A 17,027-nucleotide genomic window follows, 5' to 3' on the forward strand; every position below is an offset into this window, starting at 1 on the left:
CAGTGCGTTCCTACAGGGGGAGCAACACTCAGCCAGAAGCCAGGCTCATGGCTGGCGAGTGCCTCTGTGGCAGCACTAAGGACTCCTCAGGGGATGTCCGTCCGCCTGCCGGCTAGGCCCAGGGAGCAGGCCTAAGCCCTCAGGCAGACATCCCCCAAGGGGTCCTGGACTGTGAGAGGGTGCAGGCTGGGCTGAGGGACCGCCCCCCCCCCCCAGTGCATGAATGTCGTGCACCAGGCCTCTAGTAGCACAAATAAAAGTTTGAATTCTAAACTCAGAAAAAGAAAAAAGAAACTCAGATTAAAATCACTAAGGGATTTAACCTTCAGCAATATTAAGGTTCCTTTTCATTTGTCCAGAGAGTTTGGAATAAATTGTTTGTTGTTTTATGTGAGGCCCTTGTGTAAAGATTTCTAGTCAGAGCAATCCATTTAGCATGATCATCTCAAAAATATTTCTATTATATTTTAAGATGTTTTTATAGTACCTTTTTACTGCAGAGCTCAATAATTGCTTTCTGAAAGCAATTATTTTACATAGCATCAATGCATAAAAAATTGACATTATTTTAAATTTTTAAAAAGTACCTGAAGACTTTTTTAAAAAGTTCCTATCTTATGTTAAATAAGTGAATTATTCTGAAAGCATACCAGCTATTAGTTTATATATCTGTTATTTTCTTTTAAAAATTTGTTATGCCATAGGGAGGCCACAATTTCTTTCTTAGAAAAGTTTGGATTATGGTAGTATTGCATTTTGTAATACTTATTAGACTATTTATTATATATTAAATCTGGTAGTTTTCCTTTTTATTTTTAGTATAAGAACAATAGTACTGGGTTGTTTAAAATTCATTTCTGGGTAGGGGCACTTCTTAAGTGACATAAACACAACCTTGAGATTTTTCTACATTGATTAAGATATATAAATATTATATCAGTGGATAGTAATATAGGAAGGAGAAGAAGCAACAATTCATAATTAGCTAATTAACTAGTAGAAAATGTTGGCTGTTTTAATAGGGTTTTATTACTTATGATAACACTTAAACAACCTTGTATAAAACCTAAACATATTTTGACCAATTCAGTTTATGCCTGCACTTGTCCTTATGCATTGGCTATTGAATTAAGAAATTGATTTTAATGGGCAAATTGGTTATCTATTGCTGTATCACTTCAAAACTTAGTAGCTTACAACAAACACACATTCATTATCTCACAGTTTCTGTGGGTCAGGGATATGGACATAGTTTAGCTGGGTTCTCTGCTTCATGATCTTTCACAGGCCTGAAATCAAGGTGTCAGCGAGGGATAGGGTCTCATCTGAAGGATAAACTTCCAATCCCACTTGTGTGGTAATTGTGAGAATGTAATCCTCAAAGGTTGTTGGACTAGAGTTTCAGTGTTTTCCTGGTTGTTGGATGGGGACTAATCTCGGTTCCTTGCAACATGGCAGGAGAGTCGGTTACCCAGATGAAAATCATTATCTTATTTGTTGCTTTACCTAAAGATCCACAATTACATTAATTTCTAGTTTATTTACTTTGATATTCTATTGAAATTTCTAGTCACATATAGAATATTTATGAGTCAGTAATTATGTATTTTAACATTTTTCTCTGGTTTGATTCCCCTAATTCAGGTTTGAGCCCACTTATAGGAAGAGAAGATGTAGTCCTTCTCTCAGTTGTTGAGCCTGCCCCAGAATTATTTGAAGGTTTCCTAAAGGCTGTCTTCAATCTTTATTTAGTTTATAACTTTGAATCTTTACCAAAGAAGAGCTTCTGAAATTGCCTTATGTAATGCATTTTTATTTTTAAAATTTTACACCACTGTGTTATTTAAATCTTCTCTTTTCTAATCTGCTGCCTTTAAACATTTTCCTCCATGAGGCTAACAATTAATTGAATTAGTTGGTATATATCTATAGAGTGTAACAATAAATATCTAATAAAATTCCTGAATTTTGCAGAAAATATTTTGCCTGTAGCTCTAAAATTTAGGAAAACCATTAATTATAGCTCTTAAATTGGCTCAGGGTTTTAATTCAGCTTCCATAGATATGACTTGTGTTCTCCAAATTTAAAATATGGTATTCTTTTCTAATGAAAACTTTGATGTCAGAACAGTTCATTAAAAAAACATCAGGTAAAGTTACATAGAAAAAGAGAAATGCAGAGAGGGTTGCTTTCAAAAGGTTACCAAGGCTTTGACAAAGACTACATTGGAATTTAAATTTTATTTAGCAACTTCAGTATGCCAATTAAGAAGCTGAATATTAACTATTTAGTATTTTATTTCCTAATTTGTCTACAAAACCTTTCATATATTTTAACTTATTGATTGTGTCATATCAAAAGTTCCCCTAATGATCATTGTTATTCTAAATATTCTATCTATTTAATCATTTTTCTAAATTTTCTAATGCTGGTATTTAAAAAAAAGGATCATCTTTTACAGACTCATCAAGGAAATTAGAAGATTTAAAATTAAAATGTGACTTTTTATAGGAAGCAGAAGTTCTTCCAAGAAGAGGATGAGACCTTCACAGACAAACCCTGACAAACAAGAGAGAGGCCACTAAGATCAGTCAAGAGATAGTGCTTGTGAATGGTTGGCACTCATTTGTTAAATGTGCATCTGCTCCTGATTGGGTGTTTATCAGAAACAAGTGCTGATACTGATTGGATGGCATCTAAAAACATGGTCACCGAGGGGTGGTGGTGTTGATTAACTGAACAGGTTACCATGCCTACAGAACAATGTCTTCTCCTAAATTTATGGAAATACAGGCATAGACCAAACACAAAATTCTGTTAAGGAGTTGTCTCCAGGACCTGAGACATTTTTCTCTCAGTGTGAAATAAAAAAAAGACTTTATTTTCCATCTCGAAGGAAAAGATTAGCCAGGCATTTAGGAACACAGCTCTGTCTCTCTTTTCAAGAGATGGGTGAAGGGAGATTTCATTCTTCCTTGGTATGTCTGGTAGAGGCTGATAACTAAGAGGCTCCTAATTGCCACATACAGATCAGACATAAATAATGAGGTGAGACTTGAAATAAATAATATGATATGTGACAAATAGGACAATGTGGATTCGTCTAAAAAATTGAAGTGAAATTATTGTTTAAAACACTGTGCTGGCCAAGAAAAAAAAATTGTCTGTAAGCTGGACTTGCCTCTAGGCCAGTGATGGCGAACCTTTTGAGCTCGGCGTGTCAGCATTTTGAAAAACCCTAACTTAACTCTGGTGCCATGTCACATATAGAAATTTTTTGATATTTGCAACCATAGTAAAACAAAGACTTATATTTTTGATATTTATTTTATATATTTAAATGCCATTTAACAAAGAAAAATCAACCAAAAAAATGAGTTCGCGTGTCACCTCTGACACGCGTGTCTTAGGTTCGCCATCACTGCTCTAGGCAACAACTACATGAAAATAAAAATTGTATTAGTTTATTTCTTACTAACTTATCTAACACATTCTCACCTTTTAACCCCCACTGAAAACATAGTCTTTCTCTTTCTAAAAGCGTAGAACCAAGTTTCACCCATAGAGTGTCATTCATTTATAATGCTGGTATTAGATAAAGAGGATCATTTTTATAGATTCAAGTATGTCATATTAGGATTGTAATGCAATTAGGTTTAAGAACATAACTGTCCAGAGAAAACAATAATGTATTTTTATTTGTGTAATAGTGAAGCATTTTTAAAAGCATTAAGATAACATAAATCATGGAAGATGTGAATTTAGCTATGCCTCTAGTAACTAGAAAGCACTGTTATTATTGATCAGTAGAAATCTTAGATTCAATTTAAATCTACTTTTCCCCTCACAGGCTGTGAACCTATCCCTGTCCGCTACCTGGAGTGGAGCAATATAGAATCCATCATAGCTATCGCCTTCTCCTGCCTGGGCATCCTTGTCACCTTGTTTGTCACTCTCATCTTCGTGCTGTACCGGGACACACCAGTGGTCAAATCTTCCAGTCGAGAGCTCTGCTACATTATCCTAGCTGGCATCTTCCTGGGTTACGTGTGCCCTTTCACTCTCATTGCCAAACCTACCACCACGTCCTGCTACCTCCAGCGCCTCCTGGTTGGCCTCTCCTCTGCCATGTGCTACTCTGCTTTAGTGACCAAAACCAATCGCATTGCGCGCATCCTAGCTGGCAGCAAGAAGAAGATCTGCACCCGGAAGCCCAGGTTCATGAGTGCCTGGGCCCAGGTGATCATTGCCTCAATTCTGATTAGCGTGCAGCTAACCCTGGTGGTAACCCTGATCATCATGGAGCCCCCCATGCCCATTCTGTCATACCCAAGTATCAAGGAAGTCTACCTTATCTGCAATACCAGCAACCTGGGTGTGGTGGCCCCTGTGGGCTACAATGGACTCCTCATCATGAGCTGTACCTACTATGCCTTCAAGACACGCAACGTGCCCGCCAACTTCAATGAGGCCAAATATATCGCCTTCACCATGTACACCACCTGCATCATCTGGCTGGCTTTTGTGCCCATTTACTTTGGAAGCAACTACAAGATCATCACTACCTGCTTTGCAGTGAGCCTCAGTGTAACGGTGGCCCTGGGGTGCATGTTCACTCCCAAGATGTACATCATCATTGCCAAGCCGGAGAGGAACGTCCGCAGTGCCTTCACCACCTCTGATGTAGTCCGCATGCATGTCGGCGATGGCAAGCTGCCCTGCCGCTCCAACACTTTCCTCAACATTTTCCGAAGAAAGAAACCAGGGGCAGGGAATGCCAAGTGAGTAATCTGATCGGGTTTGCTCTCTCTCTCTCTCTCTCTCTTTTTCTTTCTCTGGGATTTTTTTCTCTATTTGACTAAATCATGTTCTTAACTTTTCCTAATGTTTTTTCATTTTTTTCTTAACATTTTCTTGTGTTTTTTTTTTCTAATCTCACATTCTGTTGGATTAGGATTATCTTCTTGTTTTCATTCCTTTGAAAGAGCAAGGAGCATGAAGCACCAACCAGCTGAACATATTCTGACCTAGAATCTGCAGCTTCTGTTCTGCCAATAATGTTTTCCCTTTCATGTGGGTCTTCTCTCTATGGAACATCAACACCTCTATGGGGTCTGGGTCAGAGGTGCAAACTCTAGTTCTAATTTCTAGTTTAGACCATGGTTGAAGATCTTTTGTGATTTATTTTTATCACTCTAGAGCAGGGGTGGGCAAACTTTTTGACTCGAGGGCCACAATGGGTTATTAAACTTGACCGGAGGGCTGGAACAAAAGCATGGATGGAGTGTTTGTGTGAACTAATATAAATTTAAAGTAAACATCATTACATAAAAGGGTACGGTCTTTTTTTTTTTTTAGTTTTATTCATTTCAAGCGGGCCATAGTTTGCCCACGGCTGTTCTAGAGCCACATCATCACTAATCTTGGGTGAGAGGAAGGGAATTAAGCACTTGGGGAAATTTTTCAAAATTTGACTACAACTGAGCACCAAGTATGTCCCAAATCAAGTTCCCTTAAGCAACTGTAATATCATGTCCCTCTTATTTATTGAACTTTAATGTATACTGTAATAAAGATGTTCCATAATTCTCTATATTAATTGAGTTATCTCAACTCAAGGTCATGATCAGAACTTTCTTAGCCACAAAGTACCAAGTGAATTAAGAACCAGATAAAGATGATGAGCCCCAAACTTGAGAATCAGTGTGAACATCAAACTCCAGATTATTCTATTCTGGTAACTTTTCTGAGTAGTTTACATAATAAACACTTTCCTACCTTCTTCCTGACTCTGCATTGTAAAGAAACATATGCTAAATTTTGCATGAGTCATCTTTCCTGAGATCCATGAAGTAAATTTCATGTAACATTTACTATTTCGAAAATGACATGGATGCTTGAAGCTCTAAAGGTAATTGAATTGTCCAAAGATAAATTTCCCCATTATCAGTATTAATTTTACTTTTTGAAACAATCCTTTAAAATGAAGACTTTTAGTAGTAATTATTATAATGTATCCATTGCTTTATAACTATTCCACTTGCCTGAACAAGTTAGCAAGATAAGAGGGATGGGTGTTATTTTTCTCCATTTTATAGATGAGGAAACTGAGACACTGTGAATTTATGTAACTCTGAAGTATAATTTCACGTAGTTAGCCATTCTTTGCCTATGTCTTAACTGGCATAACATTTCTCATCTTAACATATGTCAAAAAATCTACATGCCTTAAATTTCTAGTTTTGTATCTTTACTTGCCAAGCAGCACCATGAGCATCTTTTACAGAAAACCTGTCATTGGTTTGATGATCAGATGAGACAGTCTATGGAAAAATATATTTTTGAAATCCATAAGGTTATTTCAAATAAGGACATCCATAAATTTTTTTTAGCATTATGGATGAAGATAATAATTTACACCTACTTCTCACTGTATCAACTTCAAGTTCTTCATAGGATGCTGATCATCCAAGTTGCTTAGTCATTTTTTACCCTACCCATGGTTTTTATGCTACCCAGCACCCCTCAGTAGCAGCCTCCTGGCAGGGGATTACCAGTGATATGAGAGCAAACCAACAATGCCATTAAATGAGAAAAAAAATAGACCGTAACCACAGAGTCCAGATGTAAAGTGGCATAACAGTTTTCATTCAGAGGAAAGGAATAAGAGGAAATGAAATGAAAATAATGGAGAAAATACTCTTTAAACTGGAGTATTTAAAGGAATTAAGAGACATTCTTTTTCACATCCCATATGGCTTTATGAGGATTCCGTCCCACCATCCACCCATATCTAGCTCCATGTTCCTAACTTGTCTGCCTCTGTTATGGTTCTTCAGAAACTTTCATTTGATGTTTGGCCAGGGGTCATTAATGAAAGCTGTGCTTCCAACCACTTAATGAAAAGAGAGAACCTATGTGACCGAGACAGCTTGTGTTGGTAACCAAGAACGTGCATTGATGAGAGCTCTCCCCGTGATTCTGTGTGCAGACAGTATTGGGACCTGCCCAAGAGAGCAGTGACTGCTGATGGAGAGTACACAGTGCTGGCTCCTGGGAAAAGATGAAGCTGGCCGATGTCACTTTAAGGAGGCTTAGCACCTCTATCGCAGCCAGGCATTGCAGTACATTCTGATCACTTTCTCACACCTGCAGGTGCTTTCCTCATACGCTGACAATATTCCCTTCACTGTTTTGAATTTGAAAGTAATTTCATTTGGGATCCTGCTTTTGAGAGAAAAATCAGCTTGGTCTAAATTGAAATGGTTCTCTAGGAAATGCTGGTTTCACCAGTAAGTTGCTTAATTATTGGCTGTAATTGATCAGGCACTATCAGATTATTACAGTAAGAAAGATACTTCTAATTAATAATTATATCATGAAGCTTTTTAGTACAGTCTGTAGCTTCTCCAAGGTATGCCACACAGCTAAGCTCACCCATAGAGGGTATTTGAGACTAAATTTCTATGGAAAACAACCATTCACTTACTCATGTGTCTCATTTATTCATTCTACTGTTGCTTCTCTTGTAACTCTCTCTGAGGCTGTAATTTTAAAATGTAACAATAATCTCAGTGCCTGTGTTTTTACCATTTTATTGTTGTTATGTTTTCCTGGTTTGTCACCAGAGTCAAAAAAACTACAAACAATCTAATATTTTCTACAGCAACAAAAATCTAGCAGTCTTGCCAACACAAGAAAGGGGCTGAAAACTCTAGAGAACAAACACATCACCCAGTGAGTTTATTACCATTCTGGATGTGTAATTCCTGCGTTTATGGTACACCGAGGGTGTTCGGCAGTCTGCAGATATAGCTATAAACACAGAACAGATGCTGTAATGAAGAGCTTCCAACTGATCTATCCGTTTGAATATTATTCTGAGGAGTTACAAGTCTGACTGCATTCTCATAACAGGCTGTTTCTGAGATACATGGGTGGGATGACATCGTGGGTCTGTTTTTGCAAAGTTTACTTCAATTTTTTTTTATTTCATTCACAGCCAAATATCTGACTCAACCAAAGGTTTGGGCACTTGTTTTACATATTCTAAAATGTAATATCAATAAAATGGTTGTCTGGGTTACTTGAGTTGCTTATAGTTAGAAGTCCTATAAAACATAATTCTACCTTGGAATATTAACTGAATAGTATATTTGCTGTGACATTTGTAATTTCTTTAACTGTTAGGTTAATGTATTTGAATGGGAAAATATCCAGGCTTAACCTAATGTAAAGATATTGGTAAAATTCTCTTTGTTGGCAGTAGAAGAAAGATATAAACTCATAGATATTCACAATTAAATTATTTAGATCCAAGTGATTTATTGCTTCCCTTTAAAGCCAAAATGAGTTAACATTATGCAACTGAAAAATAAAATATTATGTAAATGACATGTTTCCTTTAAGAAAAATTACATCAATGACTAAATGTCAAACTAACATTTCTAGTTATTTTCTGGATAAATAACCTCAATGAGTGCCAAATAATTTGATGGCACATGGAACTAAAATGTGATAATACACTTCTATGACCTGTATAACTATGCAAAACTAAAATAATTACAATCACAAAAATACATTAGAATGATGCAAGCAAATAATTTTAAAACTTAGGTTTCTAAATAAATAGAATATTATTATGTTCTTATGATTGTTTTTTAAGCATTTGAATATATGTTTCTACTGAGTACAAGAACTAAGTGAAATACTAAATGGAGTGATGCTATGAAGAAATTTTACTCTTGGTCTGCTAGAAACACTTTTGTCCACAAATAGAAGTAAATAATCATGCAGCATTAGTGATTATGCCCTGGATAAGGATTTGAATTTGTCTTTCCTCCTTTGATTATGAAAGGAAATATGATAGCGAGCCAACAGACATCACAATCAAATAGAAATAACAGGTTCTCTTTTATAGAAAGAACTCATTTACTATTCTAGCTTGTAAATGAGAAAATCTGTCATTTTGAAGTTATTTTTCCCTTAATAACACAATAAATGGCATTAAAAGTTATTACAATTCTTCACTTACTTCTATAGCAAATAACATAAGATATATCAAAACAAAGTACTTGTCATAAAATTTTATTGCTTCATAGTAATATTTATGGAATACCTACTGATTATTCATTCATATATTCAATCAATCATTGTTTCAATTCAACAGTAATCTTAGAAGCACTTGATAATATTAGTGTTAGGTAATATTCAAGATAAAAAAAGATATAAGAGGCAGAAACTGACTGCGCCAATCTTGCAACATAGTAAGGGAGACATTTAAAACCCTGACAGAGTATAATGGTATAGGTGCCATAATAAAGGACCAATGTAATTTTATGAGTGTTCAGGGAAGAAAGAGATTAAGGTCAGCTAGTGGAGTAGTATCTGTGGAAAGAAGAGAAAAGATTTCTTAATAAAAGTGGAATTTTAAGTTGACCTTAAAGGATTTTTTCAACAGGAGAAACTATGCTATGATGAGACCATTTCTCATATGAAAAATAATGTAAGTGAAAGTTCAGCATGTTAATGCATTTTCAGGCCACAACATGGAATCTGGTATGAATGAAGTACATGGAGAAGTATAATGGTGGGTAAATATGTAAGTGCAGAAAGAGGACATATTACAGATAATGATCAATTGTTCTAAGAAGAAGCTTAGATATTTTTGTATATAAACTACAAGATGCAGTAAAGATTTTTGTGAAGTATTATGATCATGAGTAAGCTTTTTTGGGGGGAAGAGATCGACTGTAAAAAGATGCTTTAATAGAGTGCTATAATAATCCAAATGACAGGTTAAAGATAAAAGTCTTAAACTAGAGTAGTGAAATGAAAGTCAAATCCAAAGCATTATATATGCAAAGAGTTTTTTGAACTTCATTTATTAGAATTGAAATATTGATTTGGGAAGAGGAAGGAAGGAATAAAAAATAGAATACCACTCTCATGATTTGAGCCTGAGTGACTAGAAAAAATACAGCTACCATAAAAACAGATCAGAACTATGGGAGTAAGACTGGGGAGATGTTGATGATTGGGTTTCAGATTTATCTATTGAAAATGCTATAAAAGCATCCAAATAGAAACATTTTAAGTTATTTAGAAATTTAAGTCAGGAGCTCAAGAGAAAGGTCTGAGCCAGATTTCTAGATTTGAGGGCTCAGTTATCAGAATATTTAGAGGCCAAAGCAGTGATATGACATAAGGAAAGAAGAAAATAGAAGGAAGAACATTAGGAAACACACTTGAGAGATAAGGACAGTCAGAAGGTGTTAAAAAAAAAAAAAGGAATCAAACAGAATGAGGAAACAGAGGAATTGCAGTATCATGGAAACCAAGGAGGAGACCGTGTCTTAGGCAGCTCAGGTTGCCATAGTAAAATCCCACAGACTGGGTGGCTTAAAGAACAGATAATTTTTACAGTTCTGGAGGCTGGAAGTCCACATCAGGGTGCCAGCATGGTTGACTTCTTGTGAGATCTCTTCCCTTGGATTGCAGACAGCTGCCATCTAGCTGTGTGCTCACATAACCTCTTCTCTGTGTAGGCACAGGGGAAGCGAGAAAGGGAGGAAGATCTGTCTAGTGTCTCTTACAAGAGCACTAATCCCATATGAGGCCCTCACTTTCATGATCGCTTCTAACCCTAATTACCTCCCAAAGATTTATCTATTGATATCATAACATTGGGAGTTAGGACTTCAACATATGATTAGCAGGCCGGGGCACAACCATTCAGTCCATTAACAGAAGACAAAACTTTGGATCCTTGAGATACCCAAGGATGGAGATACTATGGTTATTTTTGACTGGTTTTAAGGGTATAATGTGGGTAGAATTTCTATTGCAATAAGTTGAGGAGTTTGGCATTAAAGGAATTAAGATGTTTAGATAGTATTTAAGGAAGCCAAGGAAAAGAAAGAAGTGGTATAATAGAGGAGAAATTAAAGCTTGTTTGTAATATCTGAGAAAGGAGCCTATAGAGCAGCAGTTCTCAACCTGTGGGTCGCGACCCTTTTGGCGGTCGAATGACCCTTTCACAGGGGTCGCCTAAGGCCATCCTCCATATCAGATATTTACATTACGATTCATAACAGTAGCAACATTACAGTTATGAAGTAGCAACGAAAATAATTTTATGGTTGGGTCACAACATGAGGAACTGTATTTAAAGGGCCAGAAGGTTGAGAACCACTGCTATAGAGAAAGAAACATTGAAAATATAAGATGTATCATATGGTTTATGCTGGGAAGCCTGACTCATTAATATAGAGTTTATATACTAACATAGAACTCTGCATTACACCTTCATGTACAGAGAGTTCTAAAAATTGAGGGCATGCATCATTATTATCAGTTCAGAATATCCATGCTGTGTAGAACGGAGGAGCTGTGTATCTGCTGAAAGTGGAGGCATGCAAGTGTTACTCTGTGTGAGATGTGTATGAGGAAGGGCACCCTGTTGGACATGGCTTGGCAACCTGTCCATGCTTGGCCACAGCTAAAGAGAGATGAGGTCATTTGCATTCCATCTGTTAGTTTTAGTGCCGAGTGTACTAGTATAGTGTTACCTACTCAAAAGGGTAACATGTGAACAATGTGTTTCTAAAGCTAATTCAAGTGTAAAAATGTTAGCAACTTGAATAATGAAGAAATTAAGGAGAGAGTACCAGTAGATTTGGAAGTTTCAGATCATGAGAACAGAGCCTATAGGCTCATTAATTAGAATCCTTTGACTGCAAGTTATAGAAGTCAATTAAATAACCTAAGCAAAGGAAAGTGGAGTGTTTAATAGAAATAATATAAGGAACAATTTCAGGTATCTCCCAGTAACAAGGTTTGGAACATTTCTGGGCCATGTATGGGACTGGATTCCTAATGAGAAAGGCTCCAGGCCTCTATCTCATCTTTGTCTCCCTGCATGCCTTCTGATATTCTCCTCATAGATCTGCTTTGTTCATTTCTTGGACCCTCATGGTGAGTCTCAGGAGAGACCAGAGATACTGCTTCAGTTCCTCTGCCAGGTGGTTCTACAGAACACAGAGAGAGACTGATTGGCTCAACTGGGCTCAGCGGTCTGTCTGCTGAGGTCAAGTTTGCAATGGACAAAGGGTGGAGTCACTGAGTATAAAACTGTCTTCCAGAGAAGTGTCACTCCTGTTCCCCATGAGTAGGATCAGGGAGGCAATTCACAGAGAGAGGGGTATGATTTGAGATGAGCAGAAGCCTTGTAAGTGTCTAAACCAGGGTAATCCCATCTCCACCCAACCCCTATCCTTTTTCCCTTGCCGTCTGAATAAGTCACTTGTAAGTACCAGCACTTTATATTTAGAAACATTGACAAAAAGGAACTACAAAACCTACATAGTGGTGGCTAGCCAGCCAGCCAAATAATTAATCACCTATCCATGCAAAACAGGAGTAACATCCCAAATTCCAGTACATATGCCAGTGGGGGGAAAAGAAAACACCGTGGCTCTGGCACACCATTTACTATGCAGGTGTGAGATGTAGAATCAAACAAATTTAACAACCAGACCTTTTCTAGAGATTCCTGGCTAAAAAATGCTTCTCAGTTGCCTCAAAATGAAAAGAAAAAAAAGAGGAACAAAGAGGATGACAAAATATTATTTTAAAGGAAAACAGAGCATTACAACATTATTTTCTGAATGAATTAAAATATATCATAAATTACAGGACAACAATAAAATATTACTTGCTAACTGTCCTTAATCTATAATAATAAAAGCATAATATGCTAATTAGACTGGACATCCTTCTAGATGACCTTCCTGATGAAGCTGGGGCTGAGAGGGAAGCCTGGGTCCCGGGTGCCAGAGGGCAGCCAGTGCCAGCAGCTGGGGGAGGGAAAACCTATTCTTGCAAAAATTTTGTGCATCGGGCCTCTAGTAGAATAGTAAAAGAAAATCAGCTAATATTTAATAAAGTTAACCCCAAAATGTCTGTTATTTGATTTTATTTTAAAGGGGTAAAGAGAAACCTCTTATAGTTGAAGGCAACTTAATACCCTCTATGCAGATTATTTTTAAGATAAATGAGGAGTTTACTGCTAACAAAATTAGGCCAAGTCCCTAGTGATACTGCTAACCATATTGAAAAACAACTTGCTTAAAAGAAATCAATAACAATAGGAAATACTTTCCTTTCCCTGACTTTCCAGTTATGAAAATATATACTGTTATCTTGCTCCTAGTAAATGTTCTCAAGCACTGTGAGAATTAGTATCATTTTCTACTTGACCAGACTTTGCACTGATAATGTTATTTGGCTTAGGTGGATATGGGATGAGGAGTAAAAAACGTATTAACAAAGGAAAAAAATTAACACCTATTTGATCAAAATCAAAAGAAATTATGACAAGAGGGCAGGAGTGGGGTGAGGGAGCAGAGGGATGGCTGTAGTTCTGTCAGCAGCCAGCTCTGTGACCTTAGCCATTGATTATGTCTTCTTGCAGGCATGTCAGGTGATTTTAGTAAGGTTTTCATAATCCAGTCCTTTGTTTAAAAAATATACGGAGGGGTTATTGTTGTACAGACTGTGGACAATTTGCTGGTGAAGTTCTATTGCATGGCCTATGACCTCAGAGAACTTCAAGTGCAGTGGAGGACACCAGCAAGAAACCTGAGGATAACCCTGTGACAGGATGAAGTCCTATGGCAGAGGAGGGGGAGCATGTTCTCTTAGGAGACATATAGCAGGGGCCTCTACTATTGACCTGTGAGTCGGAGAAGGCCTCAAAAGTCAATACTAAGTCGAAAAAGAGCTATGACCATGGTTCCATTAGCTAAAAGCTACCCCAAGTGGTGGGTTAAAGTGGGGGAAGATACAGAGAGAGTGTTCTAGGCAGAGGCTATGTGGGGAGAGGGGGGAGGGGGGCGATGAGGAGGCAAGAGAGACCACAGCATATTAGCAAAATGAAAAAAAAAGAAGAAGGTTTCATAGGACTGACTATAATTTCCTATAGAAAGTATTTGTTTAGCATCAAATGTTTAAAGCCAAAAGTTATTCTAGAGCTGATCCTAGTATAAAATCAGTTCTCCTCTGATGGTTGGAATGGTTTCAAGGTCTGACACCACTTTTTAAGACTGGGAAGAGAAGCACTGATGGCCCATTCACTCAGGAAATGATTTTAAAGCATCTACTATGAGGCATTGGGGCAAGTGCAGGAAATACAGTGGTGAACAAATCAGATCTGGCCCAGGCTTTGTGGAAGTTGAAATCTAGCCAGGAGACCAGAAATTGAACAAGTAACTACAAGTGTAGTGAGTTCTTTTAAGGATTAGAAGAATCTGACCAGTCTTAGTGCATGGAAGCTGGAAACATTCCCCCAAAGAAATTTTATCTCAGCTAAGACTTCTGAAGGAGCAAAGAGTTAGCTAAGAAAGGAAGGGGGGACTGGGTAGATAAGTCAAGGAATAAAAGTGTAAAGGCTATAAGCTGGAAAAAGCACTGATGGGTGAAGGAAATGAAATAATTCCAGGATGCCTGGAGGTGAAAAAAAAGGCAGGTCTGATGAGAAGAGACTGGAAGCGTTGGCTGAGATCAGCTCACTCGAGACCTGATCACAGGCCTTAGGAGCTTGGATCTTGTCCTCTGAACAATGGAAAGCTGCTAAAGTGACAAAGTAGGGGTGCAGTGCAATCAGTGAGAAGTGTGTGTCAGAACTAGCACCCCAAGCTCAGTGTGAGGAGAGCAAGGTGAGAGGCTGGGGCTCTGGGGTGGGGGTGCCGCAGCGTCCTGGTGGAAGACGATAGTGGCCTGACCTAAGGCTTTGTCAGTTGGGGTGAAGACAGTGAACAGAGATAAATGCTTAAAAGGTAAAAATAAAAAAGTAAGGTTGCTTTATAAAACTCTATTTTAAGATCCACAAACAGTAAGCACAGATATGCTTTCACCTCGGGGTTGTTTGGCTCCAAACCTATGATATTTGAATTGTGACCAGATGTAATGTGTTAACACATCTAAAGCATGATTGACCTACAAGAGGGTGAGACTGATCAGACACAAAAAGAGAAGAGCAGTCACTGAAACAAACAATGGAAATGACCATAGACCTCTCGGGTGTGAAGTTGGGTGACGGAAATTGTGACCCACGGCATTTTTGAAAATGTAAGTCCAAATGACAAGATGATCCCTAGGACTAAAAGGATGAAGCAAACTATCTTAGTGTCATGCCCTCAAATGTTTAAGTATTGAAACTTGCAACCCTCCACCTCTTCTCTGATTCCCTGGGAACAGACAACTACTCAATGTTGTCTTCCCCTACCTATAGGTCTACTTATGCATAGTTTAATATCCTATATCCTGCACATTATTTCCCATTGCAAATGAAATTGGAATTCTGGTGTATGATGATCTCATTACATGAACTTGTTTAATAGAAGTCTTATTCTGGATGATGTATCATTCTTATTGGGCAAACAAAGCAAGTTCTGCTGCTGGACCTGCCTGGGTGGTGAGTGTTAGGAGCAGTGACTGCCAGGCTGAGAACCAGCTCCTGGGTAAGGGAATCCCTCATAAACTGCACAAAGTTAGAGCGAGTTTTTTAGTAAGTATAATAGTGTTGCCTTTTAATTAGAATATTTAGTTCACTTACATTTGATAAAAATGCTGACAAACTGTTTTCTACTTGTCTCTCTGAAATGATTATTTCCATTTAAAAATGTCCCCTTCCTCTCCTTTCTTGCCTTCTTTGGATTAACCTAGTATTTTAATATTCAACTTTCAAATCCATTAATGTGTTAGTTTTATATTCTTTTATTATTCTTTTTATGGTTACCCTAGCGACTATAAGAAGTATTCTCTAACTTTTTATAATCTCAAATAAATTACCATAGCAGTTTTATCACTTTCAAACAAGGCAAGTATCTTAAAACACTTTAACTACATTTACTTTGTGTCAACTTTTGTGCTTTTATGTAGTGCATTTTAATTTTGCACATATTTTACACTACTATTATTGTTTTGCATAATCAATACTTATATATTCCCACATATTTTTCCTTATTTTGTATTCCAATTATGGACTGAACTGGTTTGAGTGTGTATTGCAGTTTTATAAAGCTTGTTGTGCTTCCCCTGGTCCATCCTGTCCAAGGGTAAAGCTACCCAGGGGTCCTGAATAAGAACCTGGGTCCCAACTCTTGTGTCTCTCATTCTTTAAAATGTCTTGAACTCCTATTTTGATTCTTCAATACTATGAGACCTTCAAAAACTTCACTGAGTTTTAGCATCTTTCTGCTTAGCTTTGTACCCTGTGCTTTGTGCAGCGTAAAATTTGCAAAATTTTCTAGAGGAAACCCATCAATTGTTGGTCTCACTTTTCTTGACCTTCCTTTCTCCAGGATCTTGGCTCCTCAATTCCTGGCTGCCTTGGAAGACTTGAACTCAAATTTCTGTGTCTATAGTCCTGTGAATGTATCAAGTTTTTCTTGCTTCTTTATCTCTTAGTTAAGACCCTCTGCTTGGATTCTCAGTCCGTTTTCCTGTACCAAGAATGATCAGCTATCCCAAGGGAAATAGAGCTTAGAGATTATCAATTTCTTCAAAGTTCTCTTCTTTCTGATTTACTGGCCCCTTGGATTCTGGTTGCCATGAAAGTTTCCTAATGTCTTTAAAGAGTTTTTAAAAATATTTTATCTGTTTTTTTTTTCTAGTTGTTCTTAGAGGAATAATTGCTTTACCCCAACGTGCCATATCTTAGCCAGAAGCAGAAGTCTTCTTATACCAATTTTAATATCTCCCATTCCCCTTTCTCAATAGGCTGTGATATGACTAAGATTTATTTGGGGGCTATCGTGACTATTCTATTGTGAAAGAAATCTACACTAATAAAAGAGAAACATGGTAATTAGCGTACGACCGCTACCCTTCCCATTGGCTAATCAGCATATCCTTATGCAAATTAACTGTCAGCCAAGATGGCGGCCGGCAGCCATGCACTGAAGCGAGCAGGGAGGCTTGCTTGCTCCAGTGACTGCAGACTCCAACGTTCCCCACCTGACTT

At 37.5% G+C, this 17,027-nt stretch overlaps 1 protein-coding gene across 3 annotated transcripts in view; it reads left to right on the forward strand.

The window, feature by feature from the left end:
• Positions 1 to 17,027, forward strand: part of GRM1 (glutamate receptor, metabotropic 1) — a 305,009-nt gene that overhangs the window by 268,187 nt on the left and 19,795 nt on the right. For all 3 annotated transcript variants that reach the window (XM_005883714.2, XM_005883713.2, XM_005883712.2), the window contains exon 7: positions 3,852 to 4,782. In XM_005883714.2, coding sequence (XP_005883776.1) covers positions 3,852 to 4,782 — 931 coding nt within the window. The remainder of the gene's footprint in view (positions 1 to 3,851; positions 4,783 to 17,027) is intronic.

Source organism: Myotis brandtii, unplaced genomic scaffold (assembly GCF_000412655.1).
Source record: "Myotis brandtii unplaced genomic scaffold, ASM41265v1 scaffold8, whole genome shotgun sequence".
NCBI classification, from domain to species: Eukaryota; Metazoa; Chordata; class Mammalia; order Chiroptera; family Vespertilionidae; genus Myotis; species Myotis brandtii.